The 27,929-nt window shown below is 46.9% G+C and overlaps 1 protein-coding gene across 2 annotated transcripts in view; it reads right to left on the reverse strand.

Moving 5' to 3' along the window:
• Window positions 1-5,782: 5,782 nt before the first annotated feature.
• ZBTB34 (zinc finger and BTB domain containing 34) overlaps window positions 5,783-27,929 on the reverse strand; it is a 31,793-nt gene continuing 9,646 nt past the window's right edge. Inside the window, exons 1-2 of one of the 2 annotated variants that reach the window (XM_072124783.1) lie at window positions 23,100-23,254; window positions 5,783-9,614 (exon numbers count right to left, since the gene is read on the reverse strand). In XM_072124783.1, coding sequence (XP_071980884.1) covers window positions 8,130-9,593 — 1,464 coding nt within the window. In that variant the 5' untranslated portion in view covers window positions 9,594-9,614; window positions 23,100-23,254 and the 3' untranslated portion in view covers window positions 5,783-8,129. Of the gene's footprint in view, window positions 9,615-23,099; window positions 23,255-27,929 lie in introns of those variants that run through there. The other variant, XM_072124784.1, reaches the window with a different exon arrangement.

Below are 27,929 nucleotides of genomic sequence, written 5' to 3' on the forward strand. Positions count from 1 at the left end.
CAAAAATTAAAACTGAAGAACTTTGAAAGTTTTTTACAATTCCTTTAAATGTGGTTACAGGGGAAATAACCTTCTAGAGATCCCCAGCGATCAGTGATCCCGGCAGGAAGTGATCCCGACAGGAAGTGATCAATTTCTCTGCAGCTCCCCCACAGGGGAAATTTAGTAGTGCAGTATTCACATCTGCAGGCATTGCTACTATACTATGTATAGCGCCTCCTGTTATGTCATCCTCGTCTATCACCTTTGATAGATTATTAATAGGAAACCCCCTTTAAGTAGCATAGACCTAGGGGTGCCAATAACCTGCGCAGCCGGCGAAGGCAGGATGCATCCAATTAAGCCATTTTTCCCCGATAATTCATTAGAAAATTATTACTTGGTGAGCGGATCATGTACTGTTAACATGATAGTCACTAAATTAATTTGTAGCAAATTATAGAGAAACCATTTTATCCCCCCCTTTCCCCAATGCAGCCCAATTTGTGCGTCCATATTACTTCTGCTACTTGTGGACTATCCCAGTTTACCGATTAAACTTAAAGGGCACCAAGATGAAAGACTATGTAAATGAGCCTGAGGGGCTCCAGGCTCCATAGGTGTCAATGGAGCTTGGAGCCCCTCAGGCTCATTTACATACAGTCTTTCATCCGGGTGGTAGAAGACTGAATACATTTGTCAATAAGTTTAAAACGTAATCCGGTTTTTGTTTCTTCATCTTCTTTAATTAAAGGAGCGGTGATCTCCAGTGAAACTTATTAGCAAGTCTTCAATTTTCCAACAGCTCCCCCACAGGTGGAGAGTGGTATTACACGCCGATACCGAGCCTCCAATACCAAGGCATTTTTACCCCTCTTTCACAAAAATATAGGAACACAAATTGGTTGTAAAAGTACAGTACCTGAAGTGTATCAGGATGGTTGAGCAACCGTGGTTGTACTGTACACACGACCTCTGCTATCTAATCTCACAGCAGGTCCCATTATCTTCCCGCATGCAGTAATTATTGCTTTACTGTGGCATTACCTTTGGCCTCGCTAATGACGGCTGCTAAGCTGAACTTTCTCATCTGTCCTGAACCAACAAGAGCCTGAAAGAAGCTGCCGAGAAAGAAAATTAGAAAACATACATTTTTGTTAATCTGCAAGGTGAACGTATGCGGCCGACATTCTTAATTGTATCAGTAGGATTAACTATAAGCCAAGGTATAAAAGGGATGTGTGCGGGCTCCGGCACGCCTGCTCTGCCAGATAGATATACATCGTTCCAGAAGTTTTTACATTATTCCTAAGCTTTCTCTGCTGCAGACTGACATTGAGCAAACACTGACAACAACCTGAAAACCCTGGTGCTCTGTTTTATGGGCAATTTTACACGGTTTTCTTTTCTAGTTTCACCATTTTTGGGCGTTTCATAAAAATTTAATTAAAAAAACCCAAAAAAAACAAATAAAAGTATTCCATGTGCATTCAGGTTTTGGTCACCAGTTATTGTGAGCGCCCGGTACGGTTATCACAGGTCCATAACATCATGGAAACTGTCCTAGCTGCTTTATTAGGTTACGCCTCAGTTCCAAGAAACGTCTATGTAAACTTCCTGTATGCAAACACTGGAGCGGGTTCTGGGAATACAGGTATAGTTGGAGTAAACATACGGCTCTGGATTTTTGTTGTTTTATGATCCCCGGTGGGTCATAGCTGGAGAGTCACAGGTCAGATGTCACTGCTGTAGAGGAGGATGCGTAAAAAATAGAGGGGGTGGGGTGTCTAGTGTGCAAGATCATTGGGTCACAGTAATGGAAACACAACTATACAGAACCAATGCCCCTCATATACATGTGCCCACGCCCTTATAAGAGGGAGAGCCATTCATTAACTACCCTAGAGAACCACTAAGACCCAAGTAACACTACCCACATTCTGGTTGAAATTTTCGGCCCAACCAAGACCATGCTAGAGATCTATGAAGCTGTGGGAGGGTCTGCTGTTGGCCCTCGAGTTAGACACAGGACATCCATGGGCAATCAAGATTCTGGGGGACATATGAATGGGCAGCACATGGACTGTAGGGGAGACCTAATGCACCTTCAGGGCGGCCCCCTGGTCCCCCAGCTGGGGCTCGGAGAGGGCCGCCCCCTGGTCCCCCAGCTGGGGCTCGGAGAGGGCCGCCCCCTGGTCCCCCAGCTGGGGCTCGGAGAGGGCCGCCCCCTGGTCCCCCAGCTGGGGCTCGGAGAGGGCCGCCCCCTGGTCCCCCAGCTGGGGCTCGGAGAGGGCCGCCCCCTGGTCCCCCAGCTGGGGCTCGGAGAGGGCCGCCCCCTGGTCCCCCAGCTCTTAGCCTGCATAACTCATATACATGGAAATCTTTATAATGTCTCATGACAAGTCTATGCAGCCATTGTATATTGGAAAAATTAAAAGAAAAAAAAAAAAAAGCACTCAGATTTTTTTTTTTTTGCTTTAGCAGCATTTTTATTTACAAACAAACAGCAATCCCCATTGACTTTATTTATACCATTAAAAAATGCAGTTTTACAAGCCATAATTCATCTGACCAAAAAAATTAAGCAGCACTGAAAGTCATATCACAAAATCTAAAAAAAAAAAAAAAATTAAAACAATACATAAGAGTAAAATATCATTTGAATAAATATTTTTTTTTTTAAATTCATGCTATAAAATAATCCTTAAATGGCAAGTTATTAGTTTTTTTTTTTTACAGCATATTGTTTTGTATCGATAGCTAGCTTGAGATACTTCATACAGAAGTGTGGAGTTGTGAGGTTACTGGTTTATATTGCAAAGTAAAAAAACGCCAAACCTGAGGAGCGGCGCTAGTAACACGGAAGCCATTCAGAATATTTAAGCATTTACTGACCTTGTGGGGAGGGTGTTATATCCTAAAATAGGGGGTGATCTGCTACACCCCACTTACACCATGTGCCACCGAAAAAAAACCCCAAGAAAACCTTTTCACATACGGCTATTCGGAGCGATCGTAATAAATAAAACCTACAATTTCAGAAACATCTCATCTTAGGATTCCAAAATCTAATGCCTTGTACTCAGTGTAACATTTCCACATCAGTTTACTTACTCTCAGATTCCGTTCAAATACATTTAAAAAAATTTTTTTTTTCCTCCCCTCAAAAAAAAAAAAAAACAACTATAAACTCAATAATGGAAGTCTAGTCAAGAATGCAATTACTCAACCCGGTCACAATAAATCATTGACACTGGAGCCTGAAAATGTGGGCTCAGAAATATGTTATAGCAATAAAAAAAAAAAAAAAATTATGTTGAGAAAGTTATAAAAAAAAAAAAAAAAAAAGTGCTATAAAATACAATTTTACTAGCACATAGTAGTGTATTATTACACTACAGAATTATAAAGGGCCTATAGAAGTATTCAGCCAATGAATACACGAAAAATAAAAATTCCTGCTAATTACCTTAGCCCAAAGTTTGATATCTGAATTTTTTAAAATAATTATTATTATTTTTTTTATTGTTGATGAAGAGGGTTTCAAGTTTTCAAACCATTGATATAAAGTTTTAACTTTACATAATTCCTTCCAATGAATATGTAAGGTAATCATTGTAAAGGCGATGGGAGGAGCAGCAAAGGAGGAGGTCCTCTACCAAAGCATGCCCCACCCACAAAAGCTTCTAGAAGGTCAGTAAATCCGCAAACATTCTGAATGACCTGACACCGAACATCTGCTCAGTCGCTGAGTAATATGAAATATATGGTTTTTATTTATCAACTGACATTATATAAAGAATTTACAACAAGTAAAATCTCCAAATACTTTTTTTTTTATTCTTATATATAAAATTTAATAAATAATCCTGACCAGTCAAAAGAGCACCATAAAAGGGGTGAGGATCCCTTAGAAAATAGATTAGGTGGGGGTTGCATATTTGAGTCCCTTTCTGTTGGAGTTTTTTTTTTTTTCATTTTGGAAATTTAAAAAACAAAAAAAAAACTTTCAAATAATGACACCAACTATATCACAGTCAATATATTTTTGTAAAAATTAAAAGAAAAAAAAAATTAAATATGTTTTTAAGTAAAGCTTGTGTGATATAGCTCTATCCCCCAGCCCTTGGATTATAGATTTAGTTGGTTTTTTTTTGCCTGCATCTCATAGAAAAAAAAATCTCATTAAAATCAGACAGATTGCGGAGGTTTGGCTTCGATTAAACAGCAGGCTCAAGTTAAATCAGACTTGTTATAGAAGCGACGCCGAAACGGAGGCCTAACCCGGCCCCGGAGAGCGCCAACGACAAGAAACCGGATAGTGTATTTACACCAAAAAACAAAAAAAAATAATTTTTTTTTCAAAGTATATTTATATACACACAGATGTTATAAGATGCAGGATAGTGAATAGCTTAAAGAAAAAAAAACTAGAAACCAAAATTTTAAAAATCACAAACTATATTTAGTAAAAAGAGTATAAAATGTCTGATTTCACAGTCTTTGTCTTTACAGGATAAAACATTTCTAAAAGGGAGCGAGAAAAAAAAAAAAATCACCATATTCACATTTCTCTCGATGGATACAATAATAAAAAGTAGTATAGTAGCGGCTTACGACAATCCTACTGAAAAACTGCTAAAAATGATAAAAAAAAATAATAACAATAGTTCACCCAGTCTGTGGTTATTGTGTAGTCGTTGTGTAACAGTACTGTACCAGGAGCGTAATACTGTGTAGAAATGATTCATGTACCAAGAGGTTTGTCCGTAAAACACTGTAAAACTATATATAATATATAAAATAAAAGAAGAAAAAAAAAAAACACGTGCCCATTACTCAACGGCGGAAATTTTCGTTGGTGGATTCGACCAAACACATCCTAAAGATTCACTAAAAACCCAGAAGAATATGACACACGAAAAAAAAAAAAAAAAAAATCTGCCTGAAAATTAGCCCAAAAGAGTTTGCCGTTTTTCTTTATATATTTTTTTTTTTTTTTAGAAAGGCACAAATTTTTTTTTTTTTGCGCAACTAAAACATTTTAATAGCAACACAATAAAGCCGAAAGCAATGCAAGATGAAAAAGAGTAAAAATTCCAAAAAGTTGTAAAGAGACCCCGCCCGGGTGAAGTCACATGACCTCCTCTAACTGACGTGGCATAACAGAAAAAAAAAAATCCAAGAAAGAGTGGGTCCACACAATCACAGATATTATACAATAGCAAAGCAACATCAGGTAGATGTGGGGGGTAGTGGGGGGGGGGAGGGGGGGAGAAAACCTTTAAAATATTGTTCACTGAAGACCGACTGAAGGTAAATGTTGCTTTAAAGAGAATAAAACTAAAAAAAAAAAAAAAACAACAAAAAATACAGTACTGCATTATGGCTTGAAAATTGTAATACTGAAGCCAACTATACATAAAAAGGCCCAGCAAAAAAAATTAAAAAAATAATAAAAATCTTCCTGAAAAGTCAGTCTTCAGCTGTAAAGGCTTTACACAAAGCGAGCCACTTACTGCTGTTCAACACTTATCCAGTTTATAAGACCCGGTTGGCCCCTCCTCACTGCATATCGCTAAAGTAAACGAAGGGGGCGGGGCATATAAAAGAAAAAAGTTTTAATTTATGGCACCTGAATTACAAAGTAGTTAAATATGCGGCAGAATAATAAAAACTCAGAAGCTTAATGAGGTTTATGTGGATTTAAAAGGACATCTACCACCAGGATAAAGGACTGTATGCAAATGAGTCTAAGGGGCTCCAGGCTCCATTAACACCATGGAGCTTGGAGCCCCTCCGGCTCATTTGCATACAGTCCTTCATCCTGGTGGTAGATGCCCTTTGAAAAAAAATACGGGTATCAGCAGTTATCACATTTATAAAAGTATACGGGACTCGAACAGCACCAGGGAAACGTTAGGAGGAGTAGTAAAGACCAACTTATAGATCTACGACTGCGCAAGTGTTCTCTGGGAAAATAATAAAAAAAAAAAATCTAAATAAAGTCCAGCACGCCATCAACGAAAAAAAGTCTCTAGTGTCTCTAGATTGAGCATGTGGTTTATGACATCATCACTTGTAACAACCTTAAAAAGGAGGAGGAGATTTTCACGTGTAGCAGAGGCGGCCATATTGTTATATATCAAACGCCTTAATATTTACTAGACGGCAACATAGTCAAATATGAAAAACTGAAAGTAGTAACATTCCTTAATTTATCCAAAGAATTTTTAGGTTATAGATAAATTTGGCATCTTAAACAATTTTTGATTTTTTTTTTTTTAATTTTACATTTTGTCTCTACTTTTGGTTCCGTCCACAGAAACTGGTGGACACACAACTAGTTCTAGTGTAACACTGCGGACTAATCCAGTATAATGATGCCGAGGTAGGTACGGGGCTATTCGATGGGGGGTGGGGGGTGGGGGCGGGGCATTGGGAGTGGCAGTTGTGTTTGGAGAGCAATGTAAAATAATCTAGCACCTACCTGTATCTAGGTTGCACTTGTTATAGTCTGCATTTACAATATGTAGTAGATACCCCAGCGAGGTTGACAGGGATACACAAACCTACCTCGCAAATCCAGCTTCATTGCAAAATATGAAAAAACTCTTTACACAACTAAAAACAAAAAAAACCCTCAACAAAAACTTTAAAAAAGCACCATAAATTCCAGCTATGATTGCGGATGATGGAACAAAACATTTTCAGCAATTTCCACTGTTTGGCATCTATTGTGTTGAGTAACAAGAGGCATAAAAAAAAAAAAAGGCGCTTCACTGCTACCCAAATAGGAGTCATAAAAAGGGGGGCGGGTCCTAACACACTGTATTTTTTTTATAATAGGCTCAAAATCTGTTTAAAAAAATAAAAAAAACTTCACTCGTTCATCAACTGCCTCTACTTCCTGTTTCCTCACAACAAACAGGAAATGACCTATTAGCCAATCACCTTCTGTAGTTGTAACACATTTGTTAGCAAATGATTGGCTGAGAAGCATTTCCGACGTACAGAGGCGGATCAGGGGGGTATAGACCAAAGAGGGACAAGACTAGGTATAACATTTGTTTTATTTTTTTTTTTAAATTGAGCCTTTCATAAAAGTTAAAAAAAAAACTACTTAAGGGCACCCAACCCCTAGTTACAGTCAGACCCCTCTGACTACTCTGGATGCTTTACTTTAGTACCACGCTGCAAGATGTCTGTAGTCTTGTCCAACCATGACAGCAAAAAATAAAAAAATTTGAAAATACAATTGTCACTGGGACATAATTTTTTTTTCTAATAAAAATTCAGAAACAACCCAAAACCACCTTCCATTGGCCATTCAACGATTTATTGCCCGCTTCAAATGAAGTTTCCCTAGCTCTTCATGTGGTGTGTAAAGTTATTTAAGACTTAGTCTATAAAAAATAAAAAAAAATTATCACTAACACAAGGGTAAAAAAAAATTTTTTTTAGGCACATAGGATAGCTGGCTCCTTGATCCCTCTAAAAAATATTATTTAGGAGTTACCTTAACAGTGGCAAAAAAAAAATAAGTTGATCTGCTGTGCCATCAGGATAAGCTGTAAACCCACTTTAGACTTTTTTACGTTCGTGGTCAAGATGAACTTTCATGCAAAATAAACTGCGTCATGGAAGTTGCACAAAAATTTCTAGAAACAAAAAAAACCATTACAGTAGATTTCAGTAAATTGCATTGCTCCTATGGGACGCGAGGCTCCCGCTTTCTCATCACAACCTTGCAAATCTGAAGAAAAAAAAAAACCCTCAAAAAGATATAGAATATTTTTTTTGTTGTTAATAAAACACTTTCGTTACAATAAAATAGAACTCACAAAAAAAAAATTCTCACGTTTCGTTTCTAACTAGATGCTTCTTCAGGAGTGCAAAAGTACCCTGTCTCCTTAAAAAAGCAAAGAAAAAACAAAAATCCCAATGTAAAACACATACATTTAGTGTATCACCAAGGTATCGTTATAAAGTCTCTGTATTACCAAGAAGCATTCCAAAAAAGACAAAATGGGTTAAGAGTAGCATCCGCTGTACTAAAGAGATTACCAAAGAAGCAGTAAAGTAGTAAAAATAGGCATTAGTTAGCGCTGTGTGCTTTGTACAGTGTGCGGCGGCGGGCGGGGGGGTAGTTATTCAGGTGAAGTAGTGACTGTGTGAATCTCAATGTTCGAGTCCATGTTCACTTCCGATACTGAAACATCACTTTGGTCTACGAAAGCCTCTGTTCTCTCCGGCGACTCCACCCGGTTCCTCACCTCCGCCACCCCTGGGTGGTTTTTCCGTAAATGCTGATTAAGCGTGCCCTGGAAGGGGAAGCACTTGCCACAAACTTCACAGCGGAAAGGCTTGTCATCCGTGTGGCCACGTATGTGGTATTCCAGTTGGTCTTTGCGCGTGTACTTCTTGCCACAGAACTTGCATACAAAAGGTGTGATGCCCATGTGAAGGCGCATGTGACGGTCCAGACTCCCCTTCTGGTTGAAGGTCTTGCCGCAGTAGATGCAGATCAGTCTCTCGTTGTATGGATGCCAGTAGCCCCGAGTGGACCTCTCGCGGGGGCTGCTCTCGTAAGCCGGGGTGCTCACAACCGTTTCGTTTTCGGGACTTTGGATGACGTTTTGCACCTCGCTGGTTACGTGCGACGCTCTCTTTGAGCGCACCCGGCCACCTCGATAGCAGCTCAGCATGGATCTGGAAGGACTGGAGTTACTTATGCTCCCGTAGGGCTCGGAAATGTTGCTATTTTGGGAAGCAGCTTGTGAATAGGAATATGTATGTTGCAAAACAGACCCGTAGGAACCTACATTCAGTGTCACCACCTGCTCTCCGTCAACCATCTCAGTGTGGTAGCCATCGTCACCGAGTGAAGAGCTATCGGAGCAGCTTGGCCGATCGGACTTCTCGGTTTTGACTTTCACTTCGGCTATCTGATTCTCTCTCGGCACGTCGCCCTGTTCAGGTTCTCCTTCTATCTGAATTTCATGTTCTGAAATACTGCCGTTGCTACCACGGTCTGACTGCCCCTCTTCTTGAGGACGGTTCCTTAGACTTTTGTTGGCCACTCCTTCCATCTTTAAGTCATTACCTACAATTGACTGTCGCACGTGCCCGCTATACGGAGGAGATATATCCACCGGGTTGGCAAAGTAGCTATCATCTTTGACTCCGTTATGGTTACTTTGACCATCCTCCCCTCCTGCAACGTTAATTTTTGAGTGGATGCTCTCTAGGATGTGGGTGCACTTGTCGATGACACATTGCATTTGGAGAAAGCTGGCGGCGGTCAGGAAGCTCACAACATCCTTAAGCTGTACGGACATTCTTCCAGTGTAGCAAAATGACAGTAATTGTTCAAACACGTTGGGGTTTTTGATAACAGATATCGTGAGGCCACTCATGGTACTTAGCGCTGAATGGTCGCGGAAATAAGGAGAACTGGCGGCAAGGACTGCCTTGTGTGCACGAAAAGGCTGACCTTGAATGTGGACAATTATGTCACATAGCTTCCCCTGCATCCGTAGCTCATTGAGCTGGCTGAGGACTGTACTACTGTACTCCGGCACGTCAAACTGGATGAAGCTGTTGCTGTCCATCTTGTCTGCCTTTACGAGTCTCTGCAAAAGAAAAAAAACAAAAACACAGCGTCACCCTGGGAGGTCCAACATTTATCAATATTCAGAGAAAGTCTAATAATGCAATCAGTAGCGCAGCCATAACCCCCAATACATGTGCAAAAACTGTTTTAACAAACCGCCCCACCAGTCCCCAGTCTACCATAATAGAAGAATCTTTGAAAGCTAGGTACTTTCAATGGTGGTCCCTCACTGAAAGGGGATGAAAAGCATTAGTATTTTTAGGTGTGCCCTATTAGAAAGTTGCAACCACACTTAAAAAGATGAACAAGCAGCAAATGTATCCGGGAGTCCCATCACTTTTCCCTTTGAAATGATTTTTGGGGAAAGATGCACCAGGTCCAAGCATTTCAAAAGACCATCTTTTTTGGGGTTGATGAAGATGAACCACTAGTCTAGCGGCAGCTAGAATACAAGGTTTGTGGCTTTAATTTTTTTCCCCCTTACCAACCCTTTTCCAGCATTTTTTTTTTAATTACCTCTCAAAATTTAGGATATGCCATCATTGTAATAAACCTAGATCCCACTTCTGAGACCTTCATTAAACCTGAGATAAAGGGGACGTATCGCTAGTTAGACCCTGAAGAAGGGCACCCCTGCCTGGGAGAAGAACCATGCTCTGATCTTTGTCACAATAAAGATACAGACTGTATACAATTGTGCTGCCCCCTCAGTCTTGGGTGGTCTTGGAGACCATAACATAATGATATTATGCAGAGGCAGCAGTTTTTATGTTATCACCGTTGTCCTCGATTCTCCCCTCATTACTGTCCTGTAGTTGGCTGCACGTACGTGAAAACGTGACATGACCGTTGACCTCTGGACTCGAGATACAGTAATAGTTGGCAGCTGCAGAGTGCGGAGAGGTAACCAGACGGAACTGAAGCCACTTATCATCCAGGAAATTATCAGGCAGATTAGCGGTGGCAGCGCTACAAGATGCGGAGGATACCGGCACATCACACCAGTAGTAATCTGCAGCAGAGGAATCTTATTTACGTGTCCGGAGTCGTAGAAAAATCTTATTGTATAAGGAACAATATGTGTAAGGAACAATGACAATCAGAGGCGCAGCACGCCGACGGTTAAATAGGCGCACAATGGCTTTACTTCCACATTTCTTTATTCCCCCCCACCCCAAACAATAAAAACTAATTGCCCCAGGGATTTTCTAACTAAGACGATCGGCTGCAAATCCACTGACGTGTGCAGGAATATTCGGGTTTGAGCTGTAAAGTAGGTTAGCGGGGTGGGAGACAGACGGCGCAGCTCTGTATTTTTCTCGCTGCGCCTCTCTAAACAGATATTGATATTCATGGAGAACACATTTAAATTCAGACGTTCTCGCCGCATTAATGTATTTGCATAGATCTGAAAAAGTCATTTTCATCTGCTGCGTATTATGTTCAAAGCCTGGGAGGAGAGCGGGCGTCTGCAAATGGGAAAACCACAATCACAACACCGAGGTAGTAGGAACAAGATCGCCATATTTAGGGCAGTGGAGCCAACGTGATGAGCGCGCCATTCAAGCCACGATCAATTGGAAATATTTGAGACGTGCTTGCACAGGTGTGAACACTCTTATGATCGGAGAATGAGCCCATGTTCAGAATTCCCATTTATGGATTGTTTAGATGCTAAATATAGTGCCTTCGATATCCATATTCCTCGGACCGGGGGCCATATAGTTATATAGGATAACGTTACAAGCCTCTGCAAGGTGGTGGGAATTGGGAAGGTCCAAATACAAGTCAAAAATTGGTTATAAAACACTCAGGGCATTGCAAAAAATTAAAAAGCATATTTAGAATTTTACCATCCAGTACAACAATGACCCAAAGCAGAACTCCCAAGTAAAGGATGGCTTCACCGGGGCAAGATCAAAGTATTGGAATTATCCGGCCTGAGCCCATTAGTTCCATTGGGGTATATGGACATCAGAGAAGCTGGTCTGCAGGTTGAGAGCCTCCTCTGTAGAGCAGTGACTTTTGCAGATTGGGACAGTCCAGTAATCCTAAACTCCATAATAGGGGAGCATCCCTCATAGTAAAGAACTGGTCTGACCCCAAGGTAAAGTTCAATCAGAAATTGCTATATATAAATTGTACTAATATTAGTAGACAATTCCCCGCTCTGAGCTATAACATCGATAGTGGTTCCATCACAGATGAGGAGCATCGTGTCTGTGTCCACCCTCGTATCACAGTATAAGCGATTGTATAAGTAGGTCAGGAGGAAGTGGAATAGAACTAATAGAAGCAATACACCATATCCATTGTAGATCTAACATGACATGGATTCCCTTGTCTTAGGGTATCAGCACAGGGTCAGGATTTGATATACATGTAAACCAAACCCAGAAGAGGACCCTAGGCAGGGAAAAGGTATGGAGGAAAGGTCTGAACACGTTCCATGTTTTGTTCTACAAATCGCGATTGTGTGCAGGTCACATTAGATCTTTACATCCGTGTTCTGCTGGTGAACGAAGAACACGTCTATGATATAGTGAAGTCTTCTCTGACCAGACCACCACTTTTTGGTACACGTGTATCTTCTCGTTTGATCCGGCGCTATATCCAACACTGTTGCAGATTACATTCTTATAGTATAAAGGATCGTTTATTGGGTGCACTACGCTTTTCAGCTCCGTGCACCCAATAAACGATCCTTCATACTATAAGAACGTTATCTGCAACAGTAATGGATATAGCGCTGAAACAAACGAGAAGATACACGTGTACAAAAACTTTATGCTCGGAAACCCGCCACTCTGGGCCGGCGGTTTGGTATCTCGTGGCCAGCAAAATCCGATAATACCAAGCAGAGCAAGACTCATCCCGATAAGCTTCATTTTCACAGACATCAGGTGAGAGTCATTCCCTTTGACTATATACCGCCTGTTGTACCCCTACCCTTTATATATGTCCCTACTTCTGCCTATCCGTCTTTATGCCTGATGGAGGAGCTCCACAAGCACAATCTTCCCAGGTCGCTCTCTACAAGACACCACTTTGGGTTGGAGGAAGAAAGCAGGGGGAGGGCAGGATTGGATTGGCGTGAATGCCTGGCCTGCCAGATTTACTATAGTCTAGCAAAAAAATCTGCCAATTCAGACCTGGCCTATAGCCTCTAGGTCAGTGGTGGTGAACCTATGGCACGGGTGCCAGAGGTGGCACTCAGAGCCCTCTCTATGGGCACCTGTGCCATCAGCCCACCACAGACTTCGCCAGACAGGACTCAAGGCCTCATGCTGTCCCAGGCAGCCCAGGACCCTAGAAGGAAGCTACAATGATAACCAAAGCTTTTTCTCCTTCTTTGTACTGTATTGGTGTCCTCAGGTGCCTAAACAATTTAAACCTGTGACAGAGCAGGGAGTCATAAGTTACTGTTTAAATTGTTGCATCGGCACTTTGCGAAAAATATGTGGGTTTTGGATGTAGTTATCACTGCTCTAGGTGGATACGGGCGCCAGACTGCCAACGGGTTAAAGACTGGCATTCATAAGGGCACATTCACATGGCCGTCTGCGGGGACGTACATGCGGCCGCAAATTTGCGGCCGCATGTACGCCCCCATAGACGGCAATAGCGGCGCGGCGCAGATACGGTGCCACACGTGTGGCACCGATCCGGCCCGCACACCGCAAAAGGAGAGCATGCTCTATCTTTTGGTGTGTGTGCGGCCGTGCGCCGCTATTCTCTATGAAGGGAGGAGGGGTCACCTCCTCCTCCTCCTCCTCTCCAGCACAGGGCGGTATGCCCGCACGGCAGGCATACCGCTTGTGAATGGACACTAAGAAAGATACATAAGAAAATACATCCCCCCATTGTCTTGGCTTCAAAAACTGCAACAACCAACGTGAAAACAACCTCATCCACAAAACTAGAAGCCAAGAACAACCATGTGATAAATGCAGAGACCCCCATGATCTTTACACCTGGTGGGTCCATCCACTCCATCAGTTGAATGGAAGCTGTCTGCATGTCAGTTGGTGGCCTGGTTCTGTTGACTACATCCTAATGTGTATGGTTATGGGGGGGTCCAAAGCTAATAGGACACATAGGACATCAGCTCAACCCGACGTCTCCCTTTTCCATGGTGATGTGGGTTAGCAGAATACCGATGTGTGGACAGGGAGATTACCTTCACAATGTTTGCTTCTCAGCGTTCGGCGTCCTCCAGCACTGCTGAGTTATCACTCTGCTAGTCACGACCTGCTAAGAGTCTGGAATCCCGTCAGTCTTAGCTTACCAATAAAAGTGATGTAAGGACTTCCAAATAGACGGAAGACAGACCTGCCCTTACCTTACATGCATCCATTGCAAATTGTGCAAAAATACCCAATATATCCCCTCCCCGAGCCAAAACATCAGGAAATGTAGAATTTTTCATTCATATTAATAATATAGCACAGACAGATACCGCAGCGCTGCACGGAGCTTGCCAGACCAGCCTATAAGATCCATGTCCTTCATAGGGACACATCTGCAATGCTCATTGCAATATCAAAGACGGCCAATGGATACCAGGGGGGCGCTGTTTCCTGGGGGAAGGGGTCTTAAGAGTTTTTTGTCTGAGCCTATGGAAGGAGCAGGATTTCTGCCATGTTTACCTACAGCCGGTGGCGACATTCCTGAGATGTGTAGCGAGACTCTAGACTGGCTGCCACCGCTTTAAAGGCACTGGGACAAAGGTAACTAATTCCTTAAGAAGAAAAGCTACGACCAAGGAGCTTGGGAAAAACCTATCATATTAAAAAAAAAATAAAAAAACACCTTATTCGTGAAGCTCGTCGTTAATGGAGGGACCGTGTACAAAATACCAAACTCGTAACCCGAAGGGACCTCCCGAAATAACATGACCACATCTACGGAAAACCCAGAATTTTTGGCTGCAGCTTTCCAGAATTACATTGCAAATTTTTCATCAGGGTCAGCAATTTTTTTTTACTGCGTTTTAATGCGAGTCACCAAGAGATCAGCATCCAAAAGACATCACTCAGCTCCAGGGATATTGATTTCAGGGATATTTTGGAATTAAAAAGCAACGGAATAGAAGTATATGATATGATCAATGGAGTAAGATCGCATGGGAGCCCCTCCTGATTACAGACGAGAGGTCCTGCACTTTAAGTTGGGGTCTGGGTCCGCATTGCCAGCCGTGCAGCCAATCCAGCAAATTGAAGCCCCTACCTACAAGCCATGGCTGTGATTGGCCAGGTGGCTATTAGGTATTGGCGTCAATTTGCTGCATGGCCTCCAATCTGGCAATGTGTAAGGGTTGCCTGGGATGCACCCAAACCCCGAATCAGAGCTTCAAAAGGAATCTCACTCTTCTCTACTTCTCCAGGATTGTGGTTATGTGGGGGGTGCAGCATTCACTGTGAAGGGTGCAAGTGATTGTGATCCCTACACAGATGGGAGCGCTGCTCTGCAGGAAAGGATGACGCTCTAAAAGGGGCCCCAAACCAAGGTCATTTATAGGTGGCCAGTGGTGGTGAGACACCCGGCAACAATCTGCAGATTTACATGACACAGAGTCTAGAGACTATACGACTGTAAGGGGGTCCTACAGGATTGGCCTGACCCTTGCTAGTCACATAGGGGGCACTTATACACAGGATAGCTTATCAATAAATAACCTCCTTTAATGCTTGACTAGTGATACAAGGTCACTTTATAAAGCTTCGATTATCCCCCTTTGAAACCAATTAAACATGAGCACAATGTACAGAGAGATATCTAAGGGTCAAGATCTAGGCAATCGCAGTGAGAAATCACCCAAACTACATAATTACCATGTGAAGCCTTTACCACGCCTGGAGGCAAATGGCATCTACAACCATGGGGGGGGGGGGGGGGGGGGGAGGGTGGTGTCAAAGGTGTTACTATCACTGCAGGAGACCATCCCTGCCTCATACCAAGAAGCCGAAATTCCAAGCGTGGGGGGAAGGGTCGGAGGTACTAAGTACACATCTTGTGCAACAACATGTGCCTGGAGAAGGCCAACTATACTATGAGCGAGACTACACAACCTGGTATCAATTCCCAGCCCGCGCCATACCACCACGACCACCCCGAACCTTAGAATTATTACCCTGAATAAACACACAACACATGTGGCTGAAGAGACACACGGCGTCTGGTAAACAGCTACGCTAAAAAGGCCAAAGACAACTTTGAAGTAAGAGATGAACTTCAAAGAGCACATGGATCGAATGAGCGGAGGGTGGAGGACGTGCGCCCAAGATGAAAGCTGCCTGGAAACCAAGTATCTGAGCGCAATGTATGGCCCCAAAGGTGAGAAGACCTGGAAAAAGGGGCATTGTGCCTCCTAAGGAAATCTATTGTGTACCAAAAGAGGTGTCAAGACTTGTAGATCTCCAAGGCTTTCACACCCAACTACTTGGCAATTCAAAGCTGGCCGGGCTGGCTAACAAGTAACCCTGCGAGGAGCAGGGGTGGAGGGGATGTAACATGAGACGGCCATGACTCAGGAATGCATGATTGCTCAAGGGGGTAAAGTTTATAGCCAAACCAACCATCCTGAGTGTCTTTGCAGATTTAGGCAATGCTACAAAACCTGGCCATAAAGCAGACATCCACATTGCAAAAAAAAAAAATGGAATGTCGCTCAGGTGGTGCAGACTGGACCGAACATAACAATATCTGGAAACAGATAGTCAGAAATGTGCCCCTTTACTCAGCCAAGTGTGCATGTATCATCAATGCTACGAGACAACTCTGAGCCACAATCGGTTATTGGGGTATGTTCAGAGGCCTGATGTGTATAAGATCACTGCCCAATCCTGCACAGTCAGTGCTGTCTTCCTCCTCTAAGGGTTTCTGGCACCTCTATAATATAACATTGGGCTACAGCCCAGATACAAAATTTGCAAAATGCATATGTTTGTGTAACAGATAGTGCAACCTTACTAACCCTGATGGTACCTTACCCTGAAAATCAAATAGTAGTTTAAGCTGGAAGGACTATTTACACTACTATGCAAGATCTACTCTCGCTCTCATAGCCGGAGACAAAGACACGTGGACGTGGACTACACAGATGGAGGCGTAAGCTTTGATGCTTGGGTTGGTAGAGCTGGCACAGTAACTAACGCAGCGGAAAAGCAAATATAAAGAATATGTGCAAAATTTACAAACACAGGTGCAGGAAAACCACAGAGCAGTTGCCCCGGGGGCTATGGGAGACTCCTACATTCTGCCAAACACTGGTTATCGAGTACAGATCTATTTGGGGAGGGTGATCTCGACACAGAATCATACCAATGATATCTACAGGTCATGATGTGGTTGGGATCAACTCGTGGGGGTTAGAGAGGACAGAATATCACTGTATATCCAATATAATAGAGCAGCACGGTCCACAATATACTCATCACTGGTTGGGGGTCCTAGAGGCTGCACCACTATCAAAAAGTGATGGCATATCCTAGTACCGTACATATAATGTGATCGTCCTTACAGTAACATTAATGTTTCCTCAGATACCGGGTGCCTCTTATCTTATAGAATATCTAGAGGCCACACCATTGCGTATCAGGGTACAACCCCTGGAGATCTCACTAATCAATATTCAGCCACTATTTAGGACTGGAGAACCCCTTTCTGTTTGATGTCTATCACCTGCGTGGCCCCCTGCCAGCCCGTCAGACACAAGTTGTATGGAAATGAGTGCATCCTGTATACAGCGAGGAGCATCGGACATTATCTTGCGGTTTGCATGGACATTTGTATGGGAATTTTGTGAGGTGCGGCTCCACTGGCCTTTTCGAGCCTTAGGAGTTGTAGTTTTACACCAGAAAGCCACCACTTTGGGCAATGTCTGTGATACAAGTATAACATGGTGGACATGTTATTATACAATAGAGGACCCAAAAAGATAAAAACATATCAGAGATTTTCCATTATGGTCAATATCACATGACCCCTCTCTACTAGTCTGATAGGCTGGGAACATATGTGGTTTAGGGGGGAGCGGCAGGTATAGTGGGCACTCAGCTTCAGATATACAGGGGGCTATGGGTTTGGAATAGTGTGAGCCAGCCCACAGAGGGCACTAATGTGGAGATTATGAAGCAGGTATAGTGGGCACTAGCCTTAGATATACGTTTGGCTCTGATGTGGGGGGCTCTGGGGCTGGTATAGTGGGTACCCCAGCCTTAGACAGGGGGCTATAAAACAGGTATGGTGAATACCCAGCCTTAGATATAAATTGGTGGGTTCTGATGAGGGGGCTGGTATAGTGGGCACCAAGCCCCAAATATAAAAGTGGCTCTGTGGCTGGTATAATGGGAAACTAGCATTAGATATAAAGGTGGCTATGATGAGGGGGGCATAGGGCAGGTATAGTGGGCAACCCAGCCTCAGATGTAGAATGGGGCTATGGGGTAGTTATAGTGGGCATCCCAGCGGTAGATATAGATATGGCTCTGATGAAGGGGCTTTCGGGCTGCTGTAATAGGTACCCAGACTCAGATATACAGTGGCTCTGATGAAGGGGCTACTGAGCAGGCACAGTGGGCACCCAACCTCAGATAAAGATGGGGCTATGCGGCTGGTATAGTGGGCATCCTGCCTCAGACACATAGAGGGGGCTCTGGGACTGGTTTAGTGGACACACCTAACCTTATATATAAAGTGGGCACTCAGCCTCAGATATACAGAGGGCTGTGAGGCTGGTATAATCTATACCAGCCCCCTGTGTATCAGAGGATGGGTGCACACTAATGCCAGCCTTAGGTATAGAGGGGGCTCCGGGGCTTGTGTGGGGGGCACTCAGCCTCAGGTATAGAGGGGGCTCCGGGGCTTGTGTGGGGGGCACTCAGCCTCAGGTATAGAGGGGGCTCCGGGGCTTGTGTGGGGGGCACTCAGCCTCAGGTATAGAGGGGGCTCCGGGGCTTGTGTGGGGGGCACTCAGCCTCAGGTATAGAGGGGGCTCCGGGGCTTGTGTGGTGGGCACTCAGCCTCAGGTATAGAGGGGGCTCCGGGGCTTGTGTGGTGGGCACTCAGCCTCAGGTATAGAGGGGGCTCCGGGGCTTGTGTGGTGGGCACTCAGCCTCAGGTATAGAGGGGGCTCCGGGGCTTGTGTGGTGGGCACTCAGCCTCAGGTATAGAGGGGGCTCCGGGGCTTGTGTGGTGGGCACTCAGCCTCAGGTATAGAGGGGGCTCCGGGGCTTGTGTGGTGGGCACTCAGCCTCAGGTATAGAGGGGGCTCCGGGGCTTGTGTGGTGGGCACTCAGCCTCAGGTATAGAGGGGGCTCCGGGGCTTGTGTGGTGGGCACTCAGCCTCAGGTATAGAGGGGGCTCCGGGGCTTGTGTGGTGGGCACTCAGCCTCAGGTATAGAGGGGGCTCCGGGGCTTGTGTGGTGGGCACTCAGCCTCAGGTATAGAGGGGGCTCCGGGGCTTGTGTGGTGGGCACTCAGCCTCAGGTATAGAGGGGGCTCCGGGGCTTGTGTGGTGGGCACTCAGCCTCAGGTATAGAGGGGGCTCCGGGGCTTGTGTGGTGGGCACTCAGCCTCAGGTATAGAGGGGGCTCCGGGGCTTGTGTGGTGGGCACTCAGCCTCAGGTATAGAGGGGGCTCCGGGGCTTGTGTGGTGGGCACTCAGCCTCAGGTATAGAGGGGGCTCCGGGGCTTGTGTGGTGGGCACTCAGCCTCAGGTATAGAGGGGGCTCCGGGGCTTGTGTGGTGGGCACTCAGCCTCAGGTATAGAGGGGGCTCCGGGGCTTGTGTGGTGGGCACTCAGCCTCAGGTATAGAGGGGGCTCCGGGGCTTGTGTGGTGGGCACTCAGCCTCAGGTATAGAGGGGGCTCCGGGGCTTGTGTGGTGGGCACTCAGCCTCAGGTATAGAGGGGGCTCCGGGGCTTGTGTGGTGGGCACTCAGCCTCAGGTATAGAGGGGGCTCCGGGGCTTGTGTGGTGGGCACTCAGCCTCAGGTATAGAGGGGGCTCCGGGGCTTGTGTGGTGGGCACTCAGCCTCAGGTATAGAGGGGGCTCCGGGGCTTGTGTGGTGGGCACTCAGCCTCAGGTATAGAGGGGGCTCCGGGGCTTGTGTGGTGGGCACTCAGCCTCAGGTATAGAGGGGGCTCCGGGGCTTGTGTGGTGGGCACTCAGCCTCAGGTATAGAGGGGGCTCCGGGGCTTGTGTGGTGGGCACTCAGCCTCAGGTATAGAGGGGGCTCCGGGGCTTGTGTGGTGGGCACTCAGCCTCAGGTATAGAGGGGGCTCCGGGGCTTGTGTGGTGGGCACTCAGCCTCAGGTATAGAGGGGGCTCCGGGGCTTGTGTGGTGGGCACTCAGCCTCAGGTATAGAGGGGGCTCCGGGGCTTGTGTGGTGGGCACTCAGCCTCAGGTATAGAGGGGGCTCCGGGGCTTGTGTGGTGGGCACTCAGCCTCAGGTATAGAGGGGGCTCCGGGGCTTGTGTGGTGGGCACTCAGCCTCAGGTATAGAGGGGGCTCCGGGGCTTGTGTGGTGGGCACTCAGCCTCAGGTATAGAGGGGGCTCCGGGGCTTGTGTGGTGGGCACTCAGCCTCAGGTATAGAGGGGGCTCCGGGGCTTGTGTGGTGGGCACTCAGCCTCAGGTATAGAGGGGGCTCCGGGGCTTGTGTGGTGGGCACTCAGCCTCAGGTATAGAGGGGGCTCCGGGGCTTGTGTGGTGGGCACTCAGCCTCAGGTATAGAGGGGGCTCCGGGGCTTGTGTGGTGGGCACTCAGCCTCAGGTATAGAGGGGGCTCCGGGGCTTGTGTGGTGGGCACTCAGCCTCAGGTATAGAGGGGGCTCCGGGGCTTGTGTGGTGGGCACTCAGCCTCAGGTATAGAGGGGGCTCCGGGGCTTGTGTGGTGGGCACTCAGCCTCAGGTATAGAGGGGGCTCGTGTGGTGGGCACTCAGCCTCAGGTATAGAGGGGGCTCGTGTGGTGGGCACTCAGCCTCAGGTATAGAGGGGGCTCGTGTGGTGGGCACTCAGCCTCAGGTATAGAGGGGGCTCCGGGGCTTGTGTGGTGGGCACTCAGCCTCAGGTATAGAGGGGGCTCCGGGGCTTGTGTGGTGGGCACTCAGCCTCAGGTATAGAGGGGGCTCCGGGGCTTGTGTGGTGGGCACTCAGCCTCAGGTATAGAGGGGGCTCCGGGGCTTGTGTGGTGGGCACTCAGCCTCAGGTATAGAGGGGGCTCCGGGGCTTGTGTGGTGGGCACTCAGCCTCAGGTATAGAGGGGGCTCCGGGGCTTGTGTGGTGGGCACTCAGCCTCAGGTATAGAGGGGGCTCCGGGGCTTGTGTGGTGGGCACTCAGCCTCAGGTATAGAGGGGGCTCCGGGGCTTGTGTGGTGGGCACTCAGCCTCAGGTATAGAGGGGGCTCCGGGGCTTGTGTGGTGGGCACTCAGCCTCAGGTATAGAGGGGGCTCCGGGGCTTGTGTGGTGGGCACTCAGCCACAGGTATAGAGGGGGCTCCGGGGCTTGTGTGGTGGGCACTCAGCCACAGGTATAGAGGGGGCTCCGGGGCTTGTATGGGGGGCACTCAGCCACAGGTATAGAGGGGGCTCCGGGGCTTGTATGGGGGGCACTCAGCCACAGGTATAGAGGGGGCTCCGGGGCTTGTATGGGGGGCACTCAGCCACAGGTATAGAGGGGGCTCCGGGGCTTGTATGGGGGGCACTCAGCCACAGGTATAGAGGGGGGCTCCGGGGCTTGTATGGGGGGCACCCAGACTCAGGTATAGAGGGGGCTCCGGGGCTTGTATGGGGGGCACCCAGACTCAGGTATAGAGGGGGCTCCGGGGCTTGTATGGGAGGCACCCAGACTCAGGTATAGAGGGGGCTCCGGGGCTTGTATGGTGGGCACTCAGCCACAGGTATAGAGGGGGCTCCGGGGCTTGTATGGTGGGCACTCAGCCACAGGTATAGAGGGGGCTCCGGGGCTTGTATGGTGGGCACTCAGCCACAGGTATAGAGGGGGCTCCGGGGCTTGTATGGTGGGCACTCAGCCACAGGTATAGAGGGGGCTCCGGGGCTTGTATGGTGGGCACTCAGCCACAGGTATAGAGGGGGCTCCGGGGCTTGTATGGTGGGCACTCAGCCACAGGTATAGAGGGGGCTCCGGGGCTTGTATGGTGGGCACTCAGCCACAGGTATAGAGGGGGCTCCGGGGCTTGTATGGTGGGCACTCAGCCACAGGTATAGAGGGGGCTCCGGGGCTTGTATGGTGGGCACTCAGCCACAGGTATAGAGGGGGCTCCGGGGCTTGTATGGTGGGCACTCAGCCACAGGTATAGAGGGGGCTCCGGGGCTTGTATGGTGGGCACTCAGCCTCAGGTATAGAGGGGGCTCCGGGGCTTGTATGGTGGGCACTCAGCCTCAGGTATAGAGGGGGCTCCGGGGCTTGTATGGTGGGCACTCAGCCTCAGGTATAGAGGGGGCTCCTGGGCTTGTATGGTGGGCACTCAGCCTCAGGTATAGAGGGGGCTCCGGGGCTTGTATGGTGGGCACTCAGCCTCAGGTATAGAGGGGGCTGTGGGGCTTGTATGGGGGGCACTCAGCCTCAGGTATAGAGGGGGCTGTGGGGCTTGTATGGGGGGCACTCAGCCACAGGTATAGAGGGGGCTGTGGGGCTTGTATGGGGGGCACTCAGCCACAGGTATAGAGGGGGCTGTGGGGCTTGTATGGGGGGCACTCAGACTCAGGTATAGAGGGGGCTCCGGGGCTTGTATGGGGGGCACTCAGCCTCAGGTATAGAGGGGGCTCCGGGGCTTGTATGGGGGGCACTCAGCCTCAGGTATAGAGGGGGCTCCGGGGCTTGTATGGGGGGCACTCAGCCTCAGGTATAGAGGGGGCTCCGGGGCTTGTATGGTGGGCACTCAGCCACAGGTATAGAGGGGGCTGTGGGGCTTGTATGGTGGGCACTCAGCCACAGGTATAGAGGGGGCTGTGGGGCTTGTATGGTGGGCACTCAGCCACAGGTATAGAGGGGGCTGTGGGGCTTGTATGGTGGGCACTCAGCCACAGGTATAGAGGGGGCTGTGGGGCTTGTATGGTGGGCACTCAGCCTCAGGTATAGAGGGGGCTGTGGGGCTTGTATGGTGGGCACTCAGCCTCAGGTATAGAGGGGGCTCCGGGGCTTGTATGGTGGGCACTCAGCCTCAGGTATAGAGGGGGCTCCGGGGCTTGTATGGTGGGCACTCAGCCACAGGTATAGAGGGGGCTGTGGGGCTTGTATGGTGGGCACTCGGACATACAGGGGGCTCTGGGGGTTGTATGGGGTTGAGGGGGAGATAGCAGGAAGAGTTCCCCCCGCTGTTGAGAAGGGAACCCCGTGCATTTCTATGATCAGCCTGTAATAACGCAGGGTGTCCAGCGGAGGGCGCCCATCAGTAGACTATAAATACGCGGCGCCACAGGGCAGGAGGAGGACCCCGGAGACTCGCGCCTCTGCTCGCCGTTAGGCTGTGTTCTCACCTGCCGGTAATAAGCCGTCTCTGTCCTCTTCACATAGCTCCGGGGAGCTCGGCCAGTGCCGGGGCCTAACGCGCCGCTCCTCTCTCCTCAGCTGCCGGAAACGCTCTCAGGCCTCGCCCAGCGGCCACTTCCGGGTCGGCGTCTCTCTCGCAAGCCACGCCCCTCACTGCGAGTCACGCCTCGTCACCACAACCCAGGGAATTCACGTTCTGCCCCCCCCCCCTTTTTTTTTTATTAAATAACTTTATGAACACCTCTTAATAACGGACAGTAATGGAGTCCAATTATAACTGCATCTGCATTAAGCAATTAGATGCAAATGTGAATAAATCTTGTAAAATGGGTTGAATTGGGCGTGAAATAAAGTATTTGCTTCTTACTTATTGCTGTTCAGGGGCTTGTTGTTGCTATGGGGGGAGGCTATGATGGTGATTAGTCCATTAGTCTATTTGTGAGGTGGAAATGGCCTCCATATTATCCAGGGCCCTGGTGACTCTTCTCATGTTGTGTAACTCCAGCCTCCAGCGTTCCCTCATGATGCTGGGAGTTCCCACTTATGTAAGATGTCGGATATGTTACTACATGATGGCAGATGAGGATGCCAAGGCGACCGTACAACCATATACACCAACTCTCCCAAAAAAATAGTTGGCAAACCTCCTAAGCCGAGCTCTTAGTCACTTTCTATGGGATACGGCAATTTTATGTGTCAAAAAAGACACCCAGGCAGCGTGTAGTAGGGCTAAAGAGCTTGCGCCACCACACTGACCTCTCGTCCGCAGACGCCATTATTATAAAGGGACAGGATAGAATATTGGTGCAACGCAACAGATCGTGTATTTCGACTCAACTATTTCAATAAATCTGTTCTATTTGACATGTCTCTGCATGTATTTGTACCTGTGCCCAGTGGCGTAACTAAAAGCTGTTGGGCCCCAGTGCAAAGTCTGTGCCGGGCCCCCGACGATTATGTATTGTTTATAGTAATAGTCTTCTCATATGGGAAAGAGACACCATAAGGGGCCCCTAAACCTCTTGGGCACAGGTGTGATCGCAACCTCTGCACCACCTAAAGTTACGCCCCTGCCTGTGCCTTAGTCTCCTTTGATAGCTTCAGCCTTCCCATTCTCACCCTCTCTTTCACTACTCTAGGCCATCCTCATGGTGTCTCACACTGTGAGTCATGATGTGAGTCATAATCTTCTGCTGCAGCTCCTTCTATTCAGCAGAGCTCACACATGTAAACAAAGAATAACAGAATGTCTGAAGGCAGCGCAAGAGTAAGTAGCAGTAATGCTGAATCACTTGATGAACATTCAGGGATTATTATTAAGGCAATTTATGGAAAAGAGCAGCCAGCCCCTTCAAGTTTTTCGTATCTGCCTTAATTTTCCTGCTGATGATTTATCCACAGTATTAGGCTACCTGCACATGACATTTTTTTCAGGACGTATATCAAACTTATTTTTTTTTTACATTTGACATACGTCCTCATGGTTGTAAAGTCATGCTCACTGTGTGTTTTACCTACTCCCTCTTTATTCTGTATTATTTTGGGCTCAACATCAGATATGAGACAGGTCCGGTCCTATTTAAAATGAATTGAAATCCATAGAAAACAGTTGAAGTGTGTGTAATCTGATTTTGCATCTGATGCTAGGAAATATCATGTGACCTGAGTCATATTTCACACTATTACACCATAGACCAGCCTTTTTTCTTTTATTGCAGGTCCGCAAAAAACACGTGGCATACGGATGACCATTGTGTTTCTGGCCATATGGATAAGATACTGATTGCATAAAGAACACATATACTGACACTTTACGTCCATTATAAAAAAAACATGTTGTGTGCAGGAAGCCTAAGCCATAAGTACAGAACCCTGCAGCAATCATCTGTCTCTGTCACTCTCCTTATACCGAAACTTCAGGTCTACAACTATTCTCAGCAGAATATTCTGCACTAGGCTCCGGCTCTAGTATAGGATCTTAAGGTTGTGCTGGGTCCATCTATGTGACCTCCACCAATCTCATACGGATTACCTCTCCTTATGATAGGTCATCAGTATTGTAATGAAGGTAGGGACATGGAAAACATATTTACGGTCACCCCTTTGCCCCCTGTAACATCATCTTGCCATCAGATCCAGGTTACTGGTAGGTGGCACTCAGTGTTTTGAAAGTTTTTGGGCCAGGGGTGACGGATCTATTCTATGTTGAAAACATCCTGGATTATTACAAAACACTTGTGATGTTTGTGGAGCGGCGAGTTTTCCAAGTTAAGATCTCTGTGAAGTAGCTGGCAGCTGTAGCGTAGTCCCTGGCTTTGGCATATAATTAAAACATTGTTTAATTAGTGAGGATCTCTGTGTTTGCAGCAACACACATAAGTATGCTAATGAGATCCAGTTTTTTCGGTAGGTGAAGTGAGGACAAGACAGGTGAGAGAAGCCATTACTTGAGAATAACACTGCTACTTTATCCGTACTTGGATTAAGTTGAAGATGGCAGAAGTCCCGGCTCACTCCATTCATTGACTCCACAAACACAACATCATAGGATAACTGTGTACAAAACTACAACTCCCAACAAGAGCTAAGCACTGTATGTAACCATAATACAATTCTGCTATACTGTATACATAAAACACTACATCCCCCAACATGACCCGGGTATTGGACATAACTATAACACTATACAGCACCACAGTCACCAACATGCCAGACCACTGGACACGACCATATCAAAATCTATTATACACTATGCATAGCGCACTACAACCCCCAACATGACCCGGGTACTGGACATAACCATAATACTATACAGCACCACAGTCACCAACATGGTCGGCCACTGGACACGACCATATCACAATCTATTATACACTATGCATAGCGCACTACAACCCCCAACATGACCCGGGTACTGGACATAACTATAACACTATACAGCACCACAGTCACCAACATGGCCGGCCTCTGGACACGACCATATCACAATCTATTATACACTATGCATAGCGCACTACAACCCCCAACATGACCCGGGTACTGGACATAACTATAACACTATACAGCACCACAGTCACCAACATGGTCGGCCACTGGACACGACCATATCACAATCTATTATACACTATACATAGCGCACTACAACCCCCAACATGACCCGGGTACTGGACATAACTATAACACTATACAGCACTACAGTCACCAACATGGCCGGCCTCTGGACACGACCATATCAAAATCTATTATACACTATGCATAGCGCACTACAACCCCCAACATGACCCGGGTACTGGACATAACTATAACACTATACAGCACTACAGTCACCAACATGGCCGGCCACTGGACACGACCATATCACAATCTATTATACACTATGCATAGCGCACTACAACCCCCAACATGACCCGGGTACTGGACATAACTATAACACTATACAGCACCACAGTCACCAACATGGCCGGCCTCTGGACATGACCATATCACAATCTATTATACACTATACATAGCGCACTACAACCCCCAACATGACCCGGGTATTGGACATAACTATAACACTATACAGCACTACAGTCACCAACATGCCAGACCACTGGACACGACCATATCACAATCTATTATACACTATGCATAGCGCACTACAACCCCCAACATGACCCGGGTACTGGACATAACTATAACACTATACAGCACTACAGTCACCAACATGGCCGGCCTCTGGACACGACCATATCACAATCTATTATACACTATGCATAGCGCACTACAACCCCCAACATGACCCGGGTACTGGACATAACTATAACACTATACAGCACTACAGTCACCAACATGGCCGGCCTCTGGACACGACCATATCAAAATCTATTATACACTATGCATAGCGCACTACAACCCCCAACATGACCCGGGTACTGGACATAACTATAACACTATACAGCACTACAGTCACCAACATGCCAGGCCACTGGACACGACCATATCACAATCTATTATACACTATGCATAGCGCACTACAACCCCCAACATGACCCGGGTACTGGACATAACTATAACACTATACAGCACCACAGTCACCAACATGGCCGGCCTCTGGACACGACCATATCACAATCTATTATACACTATGCATAGCGCACTACAACCCCCAACATGACCCGGGTATTGGACATAACTATAACACTACACAGCACTACAGTCACCAACATGGCCGGCCTCTGGACACGACCATATCAAAATCTATTATACACTATGCATAGCGCACTACAACCCCCAACATGACCCGGGTATTGGACATAACTATAACACTATACAGCACTACAGTCACCAACATGCCAGACCACTGGACACGACCATATCAAAATCTATTATACACTATGCATAGCGCACTACAACCCCCAACATGACCCGGGTACTGGACATAACCATAATACTATACAGCACCACAGTCACCAACATGGTCGGCCTCTGGACACGACCATATCAAAATCTATTATACACTATGCATAGCGCACTACAACCCCCAACATGACCCGGGTACTGGACATAACTATAACACTATACAGCACTACAGTCACCAACATGGCCGGCCTCTGGACACGACCATATCACAATCTATTATACACTATGCATAGCGCACTACAACCCCCAACATGACCCGGGTACTGGACATAACCATAATACTATACAGCACCACAGTCACCAACATGGCCGGCCTCTGGACACGACCATATCACAATCTATTATACACTATGCATAGCGCACTACAACCCCCAACATGACCCGGGTATTGGACATAACTATAACACTATACAGCA

The sequence above is a fragment of the Engystomops pustulosus genome, chromosome 9 (assembly GCF_040894005.1).
Source record: "Engystomops pustulosus chromosome 9, aEngPut4.maternal, whole genome shotgun sequence".
In the NCBI taxonomy this organism is placed as follows: domain Eukaryota; kingdom Metazoa; phylum Chordata; class Amphibia; order Anura; family Leptodactylidae; genus Engystomops; species Engystomops pustulosus.